This window comes from Neovison vison, chromosome 1 (genome assembly GCF_020171115.1).
Source record: "Neovison vison isolate M4711 chromosome 1, ASM_NN_V1, whole genome shotgun sequence".
Taxonomy (NCBI): domain Eukaryota; kingdom Metazoa; phylum Chordata; class Mammalia; order Carnivora; family Mustelidae; genus Neogale; species Neogale vison.
In genome coordinates, this window is record NC_058091.1 from 181,859,853 (window position 1) to 181,878,888 (window position 19,036).

The window sequence follows — 19,036 nt, forward strand, 5'->3', positions numbered from 1 at the left end:
AGCTCCAACAACACAGAGTTTCCATCTGGGTGGCAAGAGGACTCCTGGGGTGTGGCTCCAGGGTCCCAAATCTGGAGGGCTTGGGGTCCCTGGGGACGGAAGCCTGAAAACTCAACCTAGGGCCTAGACCTAAGCCTAAGGTCATGCCAGGCCAGATCTGCCAGTGCTGAAAACGAAACCCCAGGGGCTGAGTAGAGGAAGGGTTTGGCCACCCATGCGCCTGGGTTTTAGAGTGCTTTCTCACAGGGTTTGGGCTGCAACCACTCAGGACCTTTGGCCAGGCCCAGGCGGCTTCCCTGAAGGCCTGCACAGCCGGAAGCGAGTTCACTGGGGGTTTCCGGCCAATTCTCAGGAGCATTCTCCCCAAACTGATATTGATTTGGGTAGAAAGCTCAAGAGAATTGGCCAGTGTTGTGCAGTGATTCAGGCCATGCTCCTCCTGCTATTTAGAGTGCTTTCTTACTACCTGCGTGTTGAGACCATCTGGGAACTCGGCCGGATCCACCCGACTCCCCTGAGGGCCACAGCTGAGGGGAGCTTTCCAGGGCCCAAGTTGAGGGAGGGGTCAGGCCAAGCCTCAGGCTCCACGTTGGTGGCCCGATGGGGCGCCAAAGGAGGGGTGGCCTCCAGGGGTCATGCTGGTTTCCTCCAATCTGAGGGTTTTGTGCAGCTCCAAAGGGCACGGTTTCCTCCTGGGAGGCAGGCGGTGTCCTGTGGTATGGCTCAGAGGTCCCCAATCTGGAGGGCTTGAGGGTCAGGCCTCGGGAGATGGAAGCCTGAGAACCCAACCCTGGGTTAGGGTTTGGGCCTAGGGGCATGGCAGGTCCCACCTGCTGGTGCTGAGGCGCGCTCACCATGGGGCTGAGTAGAGGGCGGGTGGGAGGCGACCGGGGCTTCCCGTGCACCCGGTGTTAAGAGCTTTCTCGCAGGCTTTGGGCAACACCACGAGGGACCCCTGGCCGGTCCCGGGCGGCTCCCCTGAAGGTCCCCACTGCCAGAAGCGAGTTTGCCAGGAATTTCTAGCCAATTCTCAGGAGCTTACTGCCCAAATTGACATTGATTTGGACAGAAAGCTCATGAGAATTGGCCGGCACCGGGCGGCGATTCAGGCCACGCGCTGGTGCTGTGATGGGAGTGCTTTCTCGCTTGTTTCTTGTTGGGGCCATATGGGGCTTCGAGGCCCACATCAAGTCAAGTTCCCGGGTGGCAGAATGAGGGAAGCAGTGCGCATTAGGCTTTTTTTCTCAGCAGGGGGCGCTGAAGGGAATGTGGCCTGAGATGGGCATGCGGGTTTCTCCCGCTCTGAGTGTTTCCCCGCAGCTCCCAAGGGTACGGTTTCCTCCTGGGTGGTGGTGGGAGATGCCAACTCCCCTGCCTTACAGGGGCTGTGGAGGTCAGAGCGTACAGCCTGTCCAGGAAGCAGGGATCAGGGAAGGAAACACAGATGCAGGGCTGGGCTGAGACAAGAAGAGGTTTGTGCTTTAATGACAGCAGGGGTAAAGGGGAACAAAAATAGTAATTCTGGGGTACACAGGGCGCAGGCAGCCAGGCCCAGCCTGGCCCAGCCCAGGCCAGCTGGGCAGAAGATGCTGGCTTTTTGTCCAGGGGGCTGGTGTGTACAGATGGTGGCTGGAGACTGAAGTCTCTCGGAGACAAGGGACGGCAGAAGCCTCAGAAGTCCATGGAGCTGTGGGCCAGGTAGTCCTTGCGGCCGATGTTGCTGACCTGCTTGGTCTGCATAGCCTCGAGTTTGGGGCAGTCAGTGATTCGATGGCCCAGGCCCCCACAGAAGGCACAGCCACGTTCTCCTGGGGACACGAGGGTGAGAGTCAGCATGCTTGCAGGACCAGGCTCCACAGCCCAGACCTTGGCTTCCCATTAGATCCCGCCCCCAAGCCCTCTGATATGCCACCTGGACAAGTTTTGTGGTGCTCCCGTTATGCTCCCCCCACCCCCCCGGCCCGTTCCCCCTCCTGAAGTCACCTCCAATGTCCAGCATGGACTCATCCCCGCAGTGTAGCACCTGCAGCACAGGGGGCACCTTCTGCTTCGCCTCCAGCAGCAGAGCTTTCAGGTCCATCAGCACCGACTCGTCTGGGGGCGGGGTAGGGAACTGTCAGGCCCAACCCTAGGCCCTGCAGCCGGGACCTGGGTGGCCATAGCAGAGGACCCCGGGGACAGCTGAGGTAATCCCGAGGGGGCAGCCTTACCACAGGCCTTGTTGATGAAAGTGGTGGCAATGCCTGTGTTCCCAGAGCGCCCGGTGCGGCCGATACGGTGCACTGTGGAGAGGGAACAGAGCCTCTGACCTACTGCCTGTGGGGCTGGGGCTGGCCCACCTCCCTGACCCCCACCAAGCTCCCCACCATAGTTTTCGATCTCCTCAGGCATGTCATAATTTATGACATGCTGGATGGCAGGGAAGTCCAGGCCCTTGGAGGCTACGTCTGTGGCCACCAGAACATCCTTCTTGCCTTCCCGGAACGCCTCGATAGCCTTGGTCCGTTCCTCCTGGTCTGGGGAGGGTTAGGCAGGAGCTATTAGAGGGACGGGAGTCTGGGGAGTAGCGGTGGGCCCACCAGGCAGGGAAAGGGGTAAGGAGAACGGTGGCAGTGGCAGCAGAATCCTTGTCTATGCAGGCACTACCCCTGACCTTTGCCCCCATGGATGGCCACTGCCTCGACCCCCTTGAGCAGCAGGTACTCATGGATGGCATCCACATCAGCCTTCTTCTCTGCAAAGATGAGCACCTGTCCAGGAAGGCCAACTTCAGTCACAGGAGCTGACCCCAACCGACCTTCTCCAGCATGCTGCCCCCACTGCCCCCTCCCTCTCATGCCAGGGGTCCTGGGCTAGCCTGGTGGGCTACACTTACGGGTGGGGGTGTTTTCTGTAGGCATTCGAGCAGGTATACCATCTTGGCCTCCTCCTTGACATATTCCACCTCCTGCCATTACAAGGGCCAGGTCAGGTGGGCCTGCAAATGGGCTCACGAGCCATGGCCCTGCCACAGAGCCTGGGCTCCCAGTCTAGCTGGGAGGAAACCAGAAGCCTCTTGCCATAAATCACTGGCCGCCTGAAGGGCTGGAGATTTGAATGAAACCCCGAGTGTCCACAGGGGGCCCCTCAACCCTACTCCAAGAGCTTCCACATGGCCAGGCCACATCCAACCCTCTTTAGTGAAACCCTGTTCACCAGGAGCGCCTACCCACCTGGATGACATCCAGGCTAGCAGCCCCCGCGCGCCCCACGTTGATTGTGACCGGCTTTACCAGGGCACTCTTGGCAAAGTTCTGAATCTTCTTAGGCATGGTGGCACTGAAGAGTAGGGTCTGTCGCTGGCCCTGAGGAAGAGCAGGGCTAGGACTGAGGGCATGCTGAGGCCTGGGAAGACCAAGTAGCTGGGATGTACCGCCCCAAAGCAGGGCCAGTGGGTGGGCAGTGCTAGGCCTCAGGGCCTGCCACAGTTGAATGGGGTGTGCTGGGGAGGGTGGCAGGAATGGCCTAGCCAGGAAGGGACGGGTACCTTGAAGTAAGAGAAGATGGTGCGGATGTCACCCTCAAAACCCATGTCAATCATGCGGTCAGCCTCGTCCAGAGCCAGGTAGCGGCAGATGTCTAGGCTGACCATCTTCTTCTGCAGCAAATCCATGAGGCGCCCAGGGGTGGCTACCATCATGTGCACACCGCTAGGGATCAAGAGAAGACCCTGAGGTCAGGACTACCTGCCCATCCCTGCACCTATGGGCTGGCAGTCTGCTCATTCTGCTCTCTGGCCTCTTTCCTGTCTCTCCTCCCCTGTCCCCTCATCACTTCCAGCATCCTGTCCTACTTGTAAAACATGTCTCTTCTGGATGGAAGGCAGCTATGCTCACCACTATACCACCAACGCCCGCTTCTGGATGGGCTGCAGCCTTCTTGACTACTGCTGTGCTCCAGAGCTCCTCCCCAGCCATGAATCAACCCTGCCTAACATACCCTTACTTCTCTAGAAGATAGAGGTCCTGAAGCTCCAGCCAGACTGTACCATGTGCTCCTGCACGTCCCTTTGTAGGCGTTGATGGGCTCACCTTCCTGGAACGCTAAATTAATCCCTTCTGTATCTGACTCTTCCCTGGGACCAGGAATGCCTTGAAAGAAGGGACTGGGTGTGGCCTGTCCATAACCCCAGAGCCCGGCCCAGGTCAAAGAGCACTGTCTGCTGGGGACTGCACGGTGTGGAAAGGCCACAGATCTGGCCCTGCCCTAGTGTCTCAGCCTCCATGCTGGACCACACTGAAGGACCCTGACCTTCCTGGACATCTTGGATCCCCCACCTCTGTGTCTTCTGCCCAGAATGCCCTGACCCTCTGACGACCCAGATGCTCCCATTCCATCGGCTGTGCACCCACAGTACCTTACCACATCCCTCTGTCCCACCCCAACTGATCTCCCCATTAGACGAGGAACTCCTTGAGGACAAGGAGGCTTCTGTAAGGGTCTGCAGGGGTAGCTAAAGCAAAGAGTCCTTTAGCTTGCTGAGTGGCTCTGGGGAAGCCCACAGGGTGGGGGTGCCTGTGCTCACTGTCGGATGGTTTCCATCTGCTCTTTAACAGACATGCCCCCAATGCAGAGCGCGCAGCGCAGGAGCGGGGAGCTGTCCTCCTGCAGTAGGCGGCAGTAATACTCCAGGATGCCATGCGTCTGCCGGGCGAGTTCCCGCTGTAGGCACAGGGCAGAGGTTGGCACCAGAAGGCAGTCCTGTCTCTGCCCTGCCCTCTAGCCTGGTCTGTCTTACCGAGGGGCAGATGATGAGTCCATAGGGCCCTTCGCGCTTGGAGAAAGGTAATCTCTTTTCCTGTTCCAGGCAGAACATGATGACAGGCAATGTGAACACCAGTGTCTTGCCTGAACCCGTGAAGGCGATACCTATCATGTCACGGCCAGATAGTCTGTTGGGAGAGGAGAGACCTGAGGATCAGGTTCAGTAGAATGTAGGGAATGAGTCTCCAGATGGACACGGAGTGACTGCTCCTCCCCATCACCGCCCCCTACAGGGCTCCCAGGTCCACACTCACATGGTGGGGATGCCCTGGATCTGAATGGGTGTTGGGTGGTGGATTCCCTTCTTCTTCAGGCCTCTCAGGATGGCTACGGAAAACAACCTCAGCATCATCCCTGTGTCTCACAGATACTTTATAAGCCCCCAAAACTGTAAACTCGGCACTACCCCCTTCAAGTTACAAATGAGGCCCAGAAAAAGAGAGAGAAAAAGAAAGACTTGTCCAAGACCTCCACGATAACTGGAGCAACTGAAGTTCAAACCCAAGTCCTTCCATCTCCATTGGCTAGACCCATCTCTGCAGTTGCTGAGCACAGTGGGGGCTGGGACACAACCCTGCAATTGTCTGACTACCAAAGTTCCCAGTACCTGCAGGAAATTTCATTTCCTTGAAGCTCTTGATGGGCGGTGGGATACCATCTCCTTCCACCAGGATGTGGTACTTCTTCCGAACCCGTTCATGCCGCTCTTCAGACATGCTCAGGACATAGCGGGGGGGTGTCCAACTGTGAGTGGGTGGTGGGGGTCAAGAGAGGCCCCAGGCACAGCTGGCTCTGGGGTACACCTGCCAGTCTCAGCCATACACCATTCCAAGTTAAGAGTGAGTGACTGTCTTCCCCAGACTGAAAAACATACCTGGTTTTGATCGGATCGTCGTATGTGATTCCCTTGGCCATCTCCTTCACGGACATCAAGGCTGAGGAGACAGACATGGCTCAGGGCTGGCTCTTCCTTCCCAGAGACCAGGCCCTCGAGATATAACATGTCTGGGGTTGTCAGTCCACCACCCACCCTGCCCTGACTACAGCCACACCTCGGCCCTCAGCCACACTCTCCAGGATCTTTTCCTCTTCTTTCAGCTGCTTCTCCTTGGCAGACTCCTTGCGGGCTGAGGAAAGAAGCAGAGGTCAGACACCAAGCACTGCACTACGCTGAACCTCCCCGCGGCTCTCCAGCCCACCTTCAGCCTTCTCTTTGAGGTGCTGGTGCTGATCCAGGAGGCTGACGTTGGACTGAGGGCCCAGCGGGATATCGTCCTCATCTCCCCGGGGCTCGCTGCCGCTGTCCTGCTGCTCCTCCTCCGCAGCACCTTTGCGCCTTCGTTGCAGTAGCTTCTGGAGCTGAGGTTCCACCAGCGCCCCGCAGAACCAAGCCCAAAACAGAGAGGCGCATTGGGCCCAGTGGGCCTGCGTCAGGATCTTGGTCGCCCGTCAGGATCTTGGTCGCCGGAGGGCCACGGTCCCGAGTACTGACAGCTCGCTCCACTGGCGGCCACCTCCCCCCACCGCCCCTCGACCCCGGCTCCCACGCCCCCATTCCTCTTCCGAACCCGGGCCCTCACCAGCAGTTGCCGGCGCTGTCGCAAAGGCACGTAAGGCACATAGTCTTCGTCGTCCTCATCCTCCGTCTCGGAGCGGCTTCCTGTGGCAGTCGCCTCGTCGGTGCGCGCCCGCTACAGATACACGGGAGTCAGGCTCAGTCCCCCGCTTTCACTGCCGCTCGCCACCCGCGAGGACCCCTGCCTCGCTCCTACCTTCCGCTCGGGTTCCGAGTCCTCCATCCTTTGCTGCACGCATGCGCGCCACGGTAAAACCCCGCCTCAACTTTTGAGTGAAATCCAATCAGATGTGAAGCGGAACTTGGGCGCCTAGCAACGACTTCTCAGTGCCGGGTCGCGCAGAGGGACAAACTTTCCTCGGAGAACCTGTCAGGCCGCGCTGGCGTCAAAGTCCCTTGGGCGGCTGCGCATTTGTTGCCAAGGGCCAGGGCGAAGCGTCAGACAAGGTATTATGGGACGCTGGAAGACTTGGAGCATGCGCTGAAGGCTCACAACACGAAGCCTGGCGGAAGGTCCCGAGTGGAGACGGCTTATCCCGGAGAGGCCGGTCGGCCAGCTGCAAAACCTCGCCCAGAGTCTGACGTCACCCGGCACGATCTTGGACGGGGCCAACTGGGACCCCGCCGGGGCCTCCATCCCAGGTGCGGGGACGGGGTGTGGCTTACGGAAAAATGAATCAACCTAAACGCGGCAGCTCTGACAGGCTTCCTCGTCTATGTAAGACACGTAAGTTCAGAGTGATGAAGGATAAATAAAATGCTGGTGACAAGTGTTTCGCTGAGGGTTTGTACATAGCTAAGGAGCGATTTTTATTGTAAATGCTGTAATAGAGCTTGGAGTAACTCACTGCCTGCGGAACCAGAGAAGGCTTCGAAGAGACCTGCATCTGAGCTTCCAGAGGTGTGGACCAGAACAAGGGAGTGGAGGAAAGAGAAGCTTTCTAATTGAGAATTCTGTAGGACTGAAGGCTTGGAATCTGCCAGTACAGATTCCTCAAAGAACAAACCACGTGGCCGGCTGCTGTGGGGTGGGGTGGCCCGCCCTAAAGCTGGATAGGGAGGCTGGGTGGGCCCAGAGTATGCAGGGCCCTGACGGCCGAAGAAACTTCAACTTCAAGGGGTACTTCATTTATATTTAAACATTTTATTTTGACAGAGAGCGTGCGGGGGTGAGGGACAGAGGGAGAGGCTGGGGACAATCTCAAGTAAACTCCATGCTGAGCAAGAGTCTGACCTGGGACTAGACCCCACGATGCTGAGATCAGGAATCAGGTCAGGAATCTCGATTTCTGAGAGCAGAAATCAAGAGCCGGAGGGCTGAGCCACCCAGGTGCCCCTCACTGGGGACTCTTTTTTTTTTTTTTTTTTTTTAAAGATTATTTATTTATTTGACAGAGAGAGAGAGATCACAAGTAGGCAGAGAGGCAAGCAGAGAGAGAGGAGGAAGCAGGCTTTTTGCTGAGCAGAGAGCCCGATATGGGACTCGATCCCAGGACCCTGAGATCATGACCTGAGCCGAAGGCAGCGGCTTAACCCACTGAGCCACCCAGGCGCCCCTCACTGGGGACTCTTAAAGAGGAGTGATGTGTACTACTTTTTTCTTCATTCATGTATTTATTATCAGCACATACTGGGCATTGTGCACAGCGCTGAAACAGATAAAAGATGAACAAGACACAAACCTGGCTTGTGAGTTTATGGACTAGTTGAGGAGACAAAAATAAAACAGGTCTTGAGATTAAGGAGAAATATTCTAAGACAGATAAAGTGTACTTTTGAAGCATTCCAAGGCAGGGCCTTTCAGCTGGAATGTGAAGGATAAGCAGGACATGATGAAGGGAAGGTAACTTGGGAAGAAGGAAACGTGAGTAAAGTTGGGAGACCTGTGGGTGCCAGGCCTGGAGGGAAACTGAAGTAATCTTGTGGGACTGAAGTGCCGGGAGGCAAGGGACCAGGCACGGAAGGCTCTGAGCGCCATCCACAGGTATTTCTCTGTTAAGTAAAGCAGTTCCTTGATCAGACAGGCAATTTTTGAATGATGAAGCAGAATTTTAGGTAGCTATGCCAGTTCAGCGGCAGGGCAGGAGCCCGGTGTGGGAGTTGAAGGGAGAGAGGAACACAGATAATACATATGCAGAAACAGGTTTCACCGGGGCATATGCAGACTTCTCTGGAGATTAGGAAGGGCCACAGACCAGGAACTCTGAGCCTGTGGGCGATGCCTTTTAACTTCTTTAGAAGAGAAAGCTGGCACTGACTGCCCGTGGTGGGGATGAACCTGGGAGGAGGGGAAGGGAGAGGGAACAGTTTCTGATCCTGCTTCCCAACACTCTATAAAGCGCTCTTAGTGACTATGTGGCCACAGCCTCCACTAAGTGTCAGCTTGAGGAAATGACAACAGGGACAAGGAGGTAGAACACAGGTGTGTGTGACGCATTTTTTTTTTTTTTAAGCAAACCTATTATATTAAAATCTGAATTTTCAAACCAGATCTACAGGAGGTGGGAGGTAGGAATGAGGCAGTTTGCTTTACTTTACAGAAGGGTTCATTATCCTCAACTCTCAGGTACTTAGTTTGTATGTGTCATTCCCACTGGAAAGTCCGATCCAATTTACAGAAACTCCATTTACTCCACTTCCCTTGACCACGTCAATAATCCAGGCTACAGAAAAGGCTTTGAGGCTTTTCCCAGACCACCTCTCACAGCAGCTGCCCGGACACAGAGTCTCACTCCACCATTTTGCAGAGGGGGAAACAGGGCATGGGGAAGGGGCTGTTCCAGGTCACACACCAGGGTCCTCCCACCAGGAGAAAGTGCACAGATGCTGCTGTTATACAGGCCTCGGCTCTAACTTCTCAGCCAGACCGAGTGCACTAAAGTCACTTTCCTGTCTTGGCTTTAATTTCCTCATCTGTAAAATGGGTAACAGTCCCACTTAGAACTGTTGTGAGAATTAAGTGGAAACTGCCAAACTGCTGCCACATACTACATGTTCAGTGAGGCTAATGGCCAAGGCAGACCCCATGCTTCTGAGTACATTCCTCACCTCACCCCTGTCCCAGACCAGCAAACCACAACACACTGACTGTGTCCAAATGTTGCTTTATCTTTCGGCAGGAAAGATCTTCACAGTATCAAAAGTAAAGAATTGAAAAACAAGAACAAAAACAAAACCAAACACAAAGAGAGCAGTGTTGGGCCAGCAGTACCATCAGCCCCCGGCCCACAGGCCAGTCCAGCCCCCAGGCTCTGAGTGAGGGGGCTGCGTAGCACCAGGAAGCGGCTCTGCGGAGGTCTTGAGGGGCCCCAGCACGGCACAGCATCCATTCAACTTTTGGTTGGTCCAGGACGGTGAGGAGCAGGGAGGATCTTGGGCAGGTGGGTAGGGATGTGGAGGAAGAAACTGTAGACCTTCAGCTGGCAGTTGGGGGTCTCAGGACACCCTGAAGCAGCTCGACCCGGCAGGGGGCTGAGAAAACAGAGCATGACCGTACCGTGAGTGAGCTTGTGCCCTAGCCTCCCTGTGCTGGCTCTGGGTTTCCATGGGTCCCCTGCGTAGGAGGAGCTGCCTGCCGTTTTTTGCTCCCTGGGCTGAAAATATTGAATAGATTTCCTTGATTACCTTCAGCAGAGGATGCAGGTTGAGACCCTGCCAGGGGACAGCTCCCCGGTAGCACGTCTATCCCATCCAGGGTGGGTAAGAGCCCCGACTCTGGCCTTTGCTCTCCTGCTGACGGGTGGAGGAAAGGCAGCATATGCACTCTGATTCCTGCCTCACACTCTGGGGACACAGCCCAGGCTAGGTTCCGAATCTGTGCCGGCACTGCTTTTTCACACATTCTCTGGCCTCCTGATCCCACTCTGAGGAGGGTGGAAAAGGTCAATGGAGAGCCCTTATGGTGGGGTAGGGCAGGGAGGAACATCCCCCGTCTTGGGAAAGAGATCAACCAAAGAGGGAGTCCCTGAGAGAAGATGGCTGAATGAGGTTTCTTGGCTGACAGGAGCACTGGGCTGTGGGAGGAGGTATGCCCCTTTTTCTCTGAGAAGAGGCAACAAATGAAAGTGCCTGGGGTCCCCATAACTCCTGGATCCTGTGGAAGTGGACAAAAGGGGCAGGAGGGCGCCCTAGCAGAAGCTCCTGAGTGTGTGGACATTTCAGTTTGGCAAAAGACCAGGGAGTCCAGCCCCTTCAAAGACAGGGGCTGAGCTGAGTAAGACAGTCCTGTCTCCAGGCAGCCCGAGGGGCCATAGGGAGCCCAGCCTCAAGGGTGGGGAATCCTGACCCAGAGGAGGACAAGAGACTCCGCTGAACATCCAGGAGGTCTGCTGCCCTGGCACTTGCAAGAGTAGGAGGAGGAGGATCCTCCTGGGGTTCCCTGAGTTCAGCTCACCTGCCCCAGTTTCCTGTGCTTTAAAGGCAGTTGTGTCACCAGGCAGAAAAGGCCTGATCCCAGGGACAGAGCACAGGGTTAAGATAGGGCACCAAGGCCTGCGGGCCAGTAACTCTTCTCTCCTGCACTATGGTGATCAGTCCAGTGGCTTCTTGGTCTTCTGTTCTCAGTCCACAGCATCACCTGGTATGTCAGCATTTCACAAAAAAGGACCTGTGTAGGTGGTTGGGAGAGGAGCCCCGAGCCCAGCTGGGGCTAGGTCTCTTCTTCAGGAGGCAGCTTAGCTATTAATTTCTTCATGGGGCTTGCCCTGGTTGGGGAGAGCGCTTACAAACTCCTCCATGCCTAAATGACCTCACTGAGGCCTTGGTCTATCTCATCTAGCCCTCTCCCTGGTCCTCTGGGGCTAGCCCCTTCCTGCATGGCTTTAGCTGGAAAGCACCCTAAATGGCAGCCTACCAGGCTGGGCAATGAAATTCAACCCTGAGGCTAACAATGTCAGGAGTGGGGGCAGTCATCTGGGGATTAAGGCTGCCTCGGCTCTTGAGAAGCAGATGGTGAGGGAAGTGGAGGCCTGGCAGAGATAGCCCAGGGATGGCAGTGCAGGAAGGGCCCTTCAGGAACATAGGCAGGAGGGCTCTAAGGAGGGTCTGGCCCAGGAGGGAGCTATGAAAGGACAGAGGCCTAGGCATGAGGGGCCACAGGAGAAGAAATGGGGCCTGTGTCTTCAGAGCACATAGGCCTCCTTTGTCACTGCAGGGGCCAGGGCTGGCAAACCATTAGCCCAACTCGTGTGCTCCTGAGCATGAAATGGTGTGGTGGGGACACAAGGTGACAGAACTTGCAGAGAGAAGTATATGCAACACTTGGGGGTCCTCCATACCTCACTGAGCTGTGCTGGGAGTGGTTTTCTTGAGGCTGAAGTTGGTCCAGTTCACAGCAACTTTCTGACGAGTTTGCTTTGCAGAATCCAAACAGAACCTGTTAGGTTTGACAGACACCAGGAAAGCACAATCAGAGGATCCCCCTCTCCTTGCTGGACCCCATTTCTAGTCCTATGTGTCTCGGTCACTAAAGGAACCAAGTCAGCTCTGTACAACCCCTCTGGTTCCAGAGTATTGCGGCCTAGCAGGTTACGAGAGCTTTGCTGACCTTCTGGAGAGGGTGCCTGCGAGCCCACGAACAGTGTATGAAGTCAGTAACACTGCCTTGGGATACAGGTTAGCCCCTCACGCTCTATCTTACTCTGGCTACACTGGGCTGCCTCCTGCTCCCATGGGTACTGGGTGTTGCTTTCAGCCTCAAATCTCTGTACCTACTAGCTCTGCTGTCACAAAGGCCCTGCTTGACCTGGCCCACTCATCCTTACTTCTCCAGTCTCAGCCTGGTTCCCATCTCTTCTGGGAGAACTGCCCACCCCTGAATCTCAGCTTGATCTGCAACCCCACATCCTTACTCCTCCAACAGCACTTACAGCTGGACTGTGTGTTTAGGCTCTCTCTCTCCATCTAGACTGCATCTGATTTGCCTCCAGCCCAGAACCCAGCCCAGGCAGAGGAGAGAAAGTGCAAATGAATATACAAAGTAAATAAAACTGGAGAAAGTCCTGGTTCTTGGGGCCTGAAGTGCCTCCTCCTCCCTGTCCCTTACAACTTCCCAGATGCCTTTTCCTGCCGCATGGCCACCTGGGTTCCAGCAGATAGACTGGTGGGAGCGAGCCTGGCGAGGCTCTCTCTCTGAGGGTGTCAGGGTGAGGGTGGGTGTTAAGGCATCCCCACACCTACCTCTTGAAGTACTCCACCTCCCGGTCAGTCTCATCCATCTCCACCCCATCCATGTCCTTGGGCAGGAACACATCGTCTAGGAAGACACAGCCAGGAGGGCTCAGTGCCCACGGCCAGGCCTCTGGGGTCATGCTCTCGGGGCAGCACTGCCCACACGCGAGGACTACCCTCCACCCGTGGCCTGGCTGGGTGTGGGGGGGTCAACCACTCAGTTCCTGGTGCACTCACCCAAGGAGGCGGCCGTCTTCTCCTGCTTGTTGCGGCTCCGGCGGCTGCGGCCCTTGCCCTGTGGCAAGCTCTGTGGCCTTGCTGGGCCTGGGGGCTGCACAGACTCCTGCTCCAGAGGCCGTGCTTTGGCCTCACCTGGCCAGTTTCGCCAGGAGCTGCCCTTCTCGTCGGCTTTGGGGCTGCCAGCCCAGCCTGGTCCCGGTTGGCTTCCCCGGCTCCCCTCTCCAGCCTCGGCACAGCTGCCCACTTTGGGAGGCTCCGGAGCCTTGCCTGGCTGCTTGGAGCTGGGGGTCTGGCCCTTGGCACTGGCAGCCTCTATGCTGGCTGGGGACCGGGGGGCTGGGCTTGCCTCATTCTTCTTGGCCTGACTGCCCTGTCTCTTGCCTTTCCGAGGCTTCCCACTTGAGGCCACAGGCTCAGGCAGCTCCTGCTTGTAACTGGGAACCTCCTTTGGGCTTGGCTCCTCAGGGCTAGGGTTGCCTGGCTTGGGTGTCTTGACCCAGATTACCCGGGAAAGGTTGGGCACAGCGTTGAGTCTCCTCACTAGCCCATTCTCAGGGATGATACCGGGAGGGGGCCCCCTCACCTCTGTCCATGGTGGGTGAGAGCCTCTCATTTCTGTCCATGGTGGGGCCGGCTCACCTGGAACTCGTAACGTGTGGTTCTGAGAGGACCCCAAAGTCAAAGGGGATAGGTCAAGGTTAATGTCAGGCCGTTGCTCTGAGGAGCCATTGAGGTTTGAGGGGGATAGGCTCTGGGGCTCTGGCTCAGCAGCCCCCTCCTTAGAGAATCCATTGCTGTCCATATTGAGCTCACACACACTGAAGCTGGCACGGATAGAGTCCTTGACAGTGTTCTTGATCTCTTGTAGACGGCTGTTCAGGAAGCTGTTGACCCGATCCAGCTCCCGGTCGGGCCACTCCAAGAGCCTCTCCCTTGCAGGCCTTGGCTCCTGGCTTCCGGAAACACTACGATTCACCTGCTTTAGAGCTTCTGCTGCCAAGTGGGCCTTTTCCTTTTCCTGCCAATGTAAGAAGCAGTTTCAGCTAGGGCCTGGCAGCTGCTAGGCACAGTGTGACACCTGACACATCGGCCTGGGGCCCAGCTTTCCAGCTAACTGGCTAGACGCAGGGCCTTGGCCACCCGAGCCTGCTCCCCCACTCTGTAGGAGTGAGGACGAAATGCAATGAGACCGGTGCATGTTCTGGGGATGGAGACAGACCTAAAGGATAAGTTTTTATAGCTTGTTCATCAGAGTCCCAGTGTCAGTCCTACGGCCTAAAACCACTAGGACTCAAAGGGATAAGAATGCAGTTAATTGCACCTTGCCTGCCAGGTCTGACCTTGAGCAGCTCATTCATTTCCTGAGTCTCAGTGGACTCATCTGCAAAAAGTGGAAAAAAAAATTACGGGGTGAAGACCAAAGTGGGGATGCAAGAGAGGGAGATGGCTGCTACAGTCACTCTCCAGCTCTGCTGGTATTAGGGGCAAAAAAAGCTGGCATTATGAGAGGCCTTTCAAAGAAGTAAGACAGGGTGGTGAGACCACCATGGGAGGTCAGACACTCTGGGTGGCAGGAATGTGTGTATGAGTGCTATGGAAGAGGGAGAAATTCTGTATAAAAGCCACTTACCACTCAGCTGCCTCAAGTAATCACGGCCAGTCCTAAAGTGTGCCTGATGGCCTACAATGCACAGCTACATGGGGCCCCACAAGTAAAAGCAGCCCCTCTGCCCAGGTGAGAACTGGGAGGCTAGGCTCTCTCAGTCAGTGTGAACAGACCCGGTTCTGAAGAATGACAGTGAAGTCTGTGGACTCTGAGTCACTCCATTCCTCTACCCAACCTCCACACACCAGCAGACCAAGGAGGCCTTTAGAGGGAAATAAGAGACAGATGTCAAAAGCCTGTGGTAAGGACGTGGTGGTGCTAGGCCAGGGGTTGGAGGACTTCCATTATTTCACATTATTTCTAGCTGATTTAGGAATGGAGGGGGAGGATCAGGAAAAGGAAACTGGGGAGAGAAAAGAGGGCATGCCACCATCTCAGAGTCAACTTAAAAGAGGGTGACCCTGTGCCCCGATAGGGCTCTGCGACAGACCAATACCACCATTGTGGGACCTTGGACAAATCACTTACTCTCTCTGAACCTTACCGTTCCCCTTGGTGTGTTTGGGAGAAAAACTGCCCACCTATAGCTCAGTGTTGCCCGGAGGACACCTGAGAGGGCATGTGTCCCCTTCCCCAAGTGCTGAAGAGGCTGTGACTTGGCACTGTGGTGCTCAAGTTGGGAAGCAGCTGGGCCTGCAGCAGTGTTTCTGGCCTTGTGCCATGGAGTTTAAGGCCATGAGCAGAGCTCTGAGGCCACAGGGATGGATGAAGGACTGGACGGCCCCTCACATCACTCCTCCCCTGTACCAGCACAGCTTTTTCTCTTAGGAATGGAGGTTCCATGGTGGATTTCAATTGCAAAAAAGAGTTCTGCTGCTAAACAAAGAAGTCTGAAAACAATTAGTTAGAGGAAGTGACATGGAACCAAGCATGATTTGGTAGTGAGAGGAGAGCACAGAACACATGCTTTCTGTTAACGTGCCATGAGCCGGATCCTTTCCTCACATTGTCTCGTTTAATCCTTACAACTGCCCTTGTTGTGCCATTATCCTCAATTTGCAGATGAGGACACCTGACTTTGGCACAAATAAGGAACTGGCCCAAGTTTACACGGCTAGAAAGTGGCAGAGTTGGGACAGCACACCCAGGTGTGATCTGCAGTTCCTAGGTCTTTTAGTCCTGTTTGACGATCACTTCTTGACCAGTGATGATGAGGCCTGGGCTGGGCTCTGGGGGATTCAGCTGTGCATGAGATGAGAAGTCTGTTTGTGGACTTGAGTCTGCCGGGGGAGACGGGAGTGTAAATAGGCTGTTTAATTCGGAGTGACAGCGATAAGTGCTACAGGGGACGGACAAGATGCTCTGGGAACTCAGACTGGGCCATCAGAGGTGCTTCCCAGAGGAGACAGCAGCTCACTGGGCCCCGGAGAGTGACTGGGATCATCCTAGAGTGAAGACTAGCACTTTCTAGGCAGCAGGAACAGCAAGTGACCGGGGAACGGGCATAGATGATCTTTAGGGAATGCCAACATTCACAGGGAGAACTGGAGCCCAGGTTTCTTTAGGAGTGGTCGAAAGTGGTAGGTGGGAAGGCCAGGGAGGAGAGACTGAGAGATGAATCTGGCAAGCTAAGCAGGGACTGAAGAGCCCTGCAGGTCAGGTTCAAGTCTGCGTTTGACGCTGAGGGCAATGTTTGGCCACTGAAGGCTTTTTTAGTAGCAGCAGTAGGGTGGGGAGAAGTGGGTGGTTTGACCTATTGGGAGGTTGTGTGGCCAGGACTCAAGGACAGGTGGGGAGATGGGATAAGCCACCAAAAACAGCCACAAATACTGATGACTACTGGGGCCGCCGCCGCTTCCCTGACCACGCATGCTCTCCATTGAGCCTTTCTGTGCATCACTGTTTCATCCCCGCAACCATCTGAGTTAGGCTCTACTGTTATTCTCATGTTGTGGATGAAGAAACTGAGGCTTAGAGGTGAAGTGATATGCCCAAGGTCATCCAGCAAGTGTGGCAGAGCCAGGTTTCAAACTGAGGTCCAATTCCAAGGCCCGCTGCTCTCGATTACCACGACGAATTCCTCCCAGGATGGCACCCTGGGTTCTGGTTCAGGCAACTTGGTGGCTGGTGGCGCCATCAACTAGCAACAGTGGAGAAGGAAGAGCAGGCCTCCTTGGAGAGAGAGAACAAGCTCAGTTTTGGATGTGCTCAGTATGAGGACCAGGACATCTGTGAGGAGGTGCCTCGTAGCAGCAGGAGTTGTCAATGTCAAGTTCAGGGAGGAAATATGAAGACATAGTGAACCAGGAAAAACACTATCTAGACGGCTTTGCCAGGGAGAGGGCCTCGAGGGGAGGGTCAGAAGAAAGGAAGAGGAGTCCATGAAGGAGACAAAAGAGAGGTCAGAGAAGGTAAGAAATTTGGAGAACACGCATTCCCACTGTTCTTCCCTTCTGCCACCTGGCCAAGGACAGGTGAGCCAAACAGAACATGTTTGAAAAGGATAACCAATACAAAATGCCTAGTGGACAGAGAAGATGGGTTAAGAGGGTATGGTTTAGTAACAAAGATGTCACTGGTGGTTCTATGGCGGGGAGGGAGGAAAACAGTTTGCAATGAGCTGATAGGAAAAACAGTGAATGCAGATAGCAGTTTTCAAGAAATTTGACTGGGATGGGAGGAAAGAGATAAGGTGATGGCAAGAGAGAGGCTGTATGCTCAAGGCACAAAAGAGAGAGCAGGCACAGTGAAATGCTGATGGGAGCCAGCCTAGGAGAGGCCGGAGCCAGGGCAGGAAGCCAAGCTTAGATTGAGGTGGCGGGAAAGGACTGCACGGCCTTAAGCAGAAGGGGTAACTCTTCTCTCATGACAAGAAGGAAAGTCTGCCGGTGGAATGGTACGATGTTTGAGGGAGTGCCTATTCACTGGCTTTTTTCCTTGTTGAACCAGGAAATGAGTTCATCTAACAAAAAAGAAAAGGGGTGGGTAAAGCCTGGAGATTGGAAAAGAATCTGGAGGTCTGACAAAGGGTCTGTGAATAGAAGTGATGAAGAACAAGTAGACCAGAGGCCTGCCAGGCAATGTGAGGGCGCAGGCCAGCAGGGGACCACACGGCCTGGGTGCCACAGACAGACAGGATCCAGCACTTTCCTAGAGGTGTGGAAGGGGAGAGGCAGGGAGGGGTCAAACCCAGGGCTGTGATTTTTCTGAGTGGGTGTAATAGAAGAGCAACAGGGCAAAGAAATGAGAGTATTGGTAAGACAGCGAGTGAATGATGGTCAGGGGATCTCTATGGCTTAGGAAGAGGAGAAAGGGCAAGGTGACAGCCTTCAGTGGATGAAGAGGAGTGGCCAAGAGACTGTAGATAGCAGAGCCATCTGCAGAGCCAGGGTCAATTTCAAAGGAGCAGGGGTTAGTACATGAGAGATAGTCACAGTCTGGAAGTGGTACAAGGGAGCAGAAAGATACTCAGCTTTTTTGGTCTCCTGAGGTGTGAGAGAATGAGCAATCTCCACTGGAAGGCTCCCAGGAGAAGCTGTGTTTTTGGTGGACAGCCAGACTGTGGTTAAGTCTGAGAGGTAGAGGAAGAACACTGGAGAGGAGGCTGATGCATAACGGATAATGACCATGACTGTCTCTCACCTGACCTTGCAACTGCCCGGTGCCATGTTTCACTCTGGCCTCTAGACTGGACCAGGCAGACAGAAGTGGTGCAGCAGGTTTCTGAATGAGTGCGTGGAGTGTGATAAACGGCAGGGGAGAGACACGTGTGAGGTACAGTACTGTGGAAGAAGTTACCTGAGGAGATGTGAGCTTGGAAGGAAGTTGCCAGGAGGAAAAGGAGGGGAGAGAAGAGTGTTACTAGCCTTACCAGCAAACGGGTAGGGATGTGTGGGCACACAGATTTATGGAAAGCACACCAGACCCAGGAACTTCAAAGGATGCCTGCTTACTGGGACCTAATTGGAAACCACTGCCTCAAGAAGCCAGGGAAGGCTGAGACTGCTGTTGCCCACCGGACACTTCTGGTCAGGCAACACTGGATGGGAGAAAGTAAGTGCTGACCATTTTCTGAAGGCAGTGGTGGGACCCCTTGGCTCACTACTTCAGGCTGCAGGGAAAGGGTCCTGGTTTGTCCTTTGGGCTGGAAAAAGATGTGGAATTACTGCTGCTTTCCAGAGCACTAGGGCTATTTGACCACCCAGGACCTGGAGCTAGCTAGTTGTCACACCCAACTCTTCAGCTGCTGGGCTCCTAAGTGTGGCGCTGTGCAGACGCAGCTGGGGACAGGCAGGTGAAGAGGTAACGAGGTGGCAGGGGATGAGCTGCCAAGCCCAGGGGCTCGCCTGGGAGCAGGGCTGCCCTGGAATAGCTTACTGGATTCTCTCCTCAGCCCTCTGAGGAGCTCGCTCAGCCCATGGGCTGGGTCACTCCCAGGGCTTCAATTACATCTCCAAGCTGACAATTCCCAGCCCCACACCTCCATCTCCACTTGGAGGTCTCCTGAGAACCTCTGCATCAACGTGCCCCAACTGAATTCCCTGTCTTCTGCCAATCCTGTCCTTGCTCAGTGAAGGGCACACCATCCTGCCAGTCACCCAGGCAAACACCTGGAAGACATCTCTGATTTCATCTCTGTTCCA

At 55.2% G+C, this 19,036-nt stretch overlaps 2 protein-coding genes across 18 annotated transcripts in view; both read right to left on the reverse strand.

Annotated features, from left to right (window-relative positions):
- Positions 1–1,453: 1,453 nt before the first annotated feature.
- Positions 1,454–6,644, reverse strand: DDX41 (DEAD-box helicase 41). Its single transcript, XM_044264100.1, has 17 exons — positions 6,576–6,644; positions 6,384–6,494; positions 6,003–6,162; positions 5,856–5,930; positions 5,678–5,738; positions 5,411–5,547; positions 5,058–5,130; positions 4,778–4,931; positions 4,565–4,701; positions 3,527–3,689; positions 3,213–3,344; positions 2,876–2,947; positions 2,654–2,750; positions 2,367–2,516; positions 2,211–2,282; positions 1,984–2,094; positions 1,454–1,808 (listed from the first exon to the last, which is right to left on the reverse strand). Exons 1-17 carry the CDS (start codon positions 6,600–6,602, stop codon positions 1,672–1,674), a joined length of 1,869 nt encoding a protein of 622 aa, XP_044120035.1. The 5' UTR covers positions 6,603–6,644; the 3' UTR covers positions 1,454–1,671.
- A 2,819-nt stretch (positions 6,645–9,463) lies between these two features.
- FAM193B (family with sequence similarity 193 member B) overlaps positions 9,464–19,036 on the reverse strand; it is a 32,331-nt gene continuing 22,758 nt past the window's right edge. For 12 of the 17 annotated variants that reach the window (XM_044264121.1, XM_044264116.1, XM_044264120.1 and 9 more), the window contains 4 exons: positions 12,785–13,805; positions 12,557–12,632; positions 11,656–11,753; positions 9,464–9,850 (listed from right to left, as the gene is read on the reverse strand). In XM_044264121.1, the coding sequence (XP_044120056.1) occupies positions 11,657–11,753; positions 12,557–12,632; positions 12,785–13,805 (1,194 nt within the window). In that variant the 3' untranslated portion in view covers positions 9,464–9,850; position 11,656. Of the gene's footprint in view, positions 9,851–10,003; positions 10,112–10,772; positions 10,956–11,655; positions 11,754–12,556; positions 12,633–12,784; positions 13,806–19,036 lie in introns of all 17 variants that reach the window. The other 5 variants (XR_006386225.1, XR_006386220.1, XR_006386227.1 and 2 more) reach the window with 5 other exon arrangements.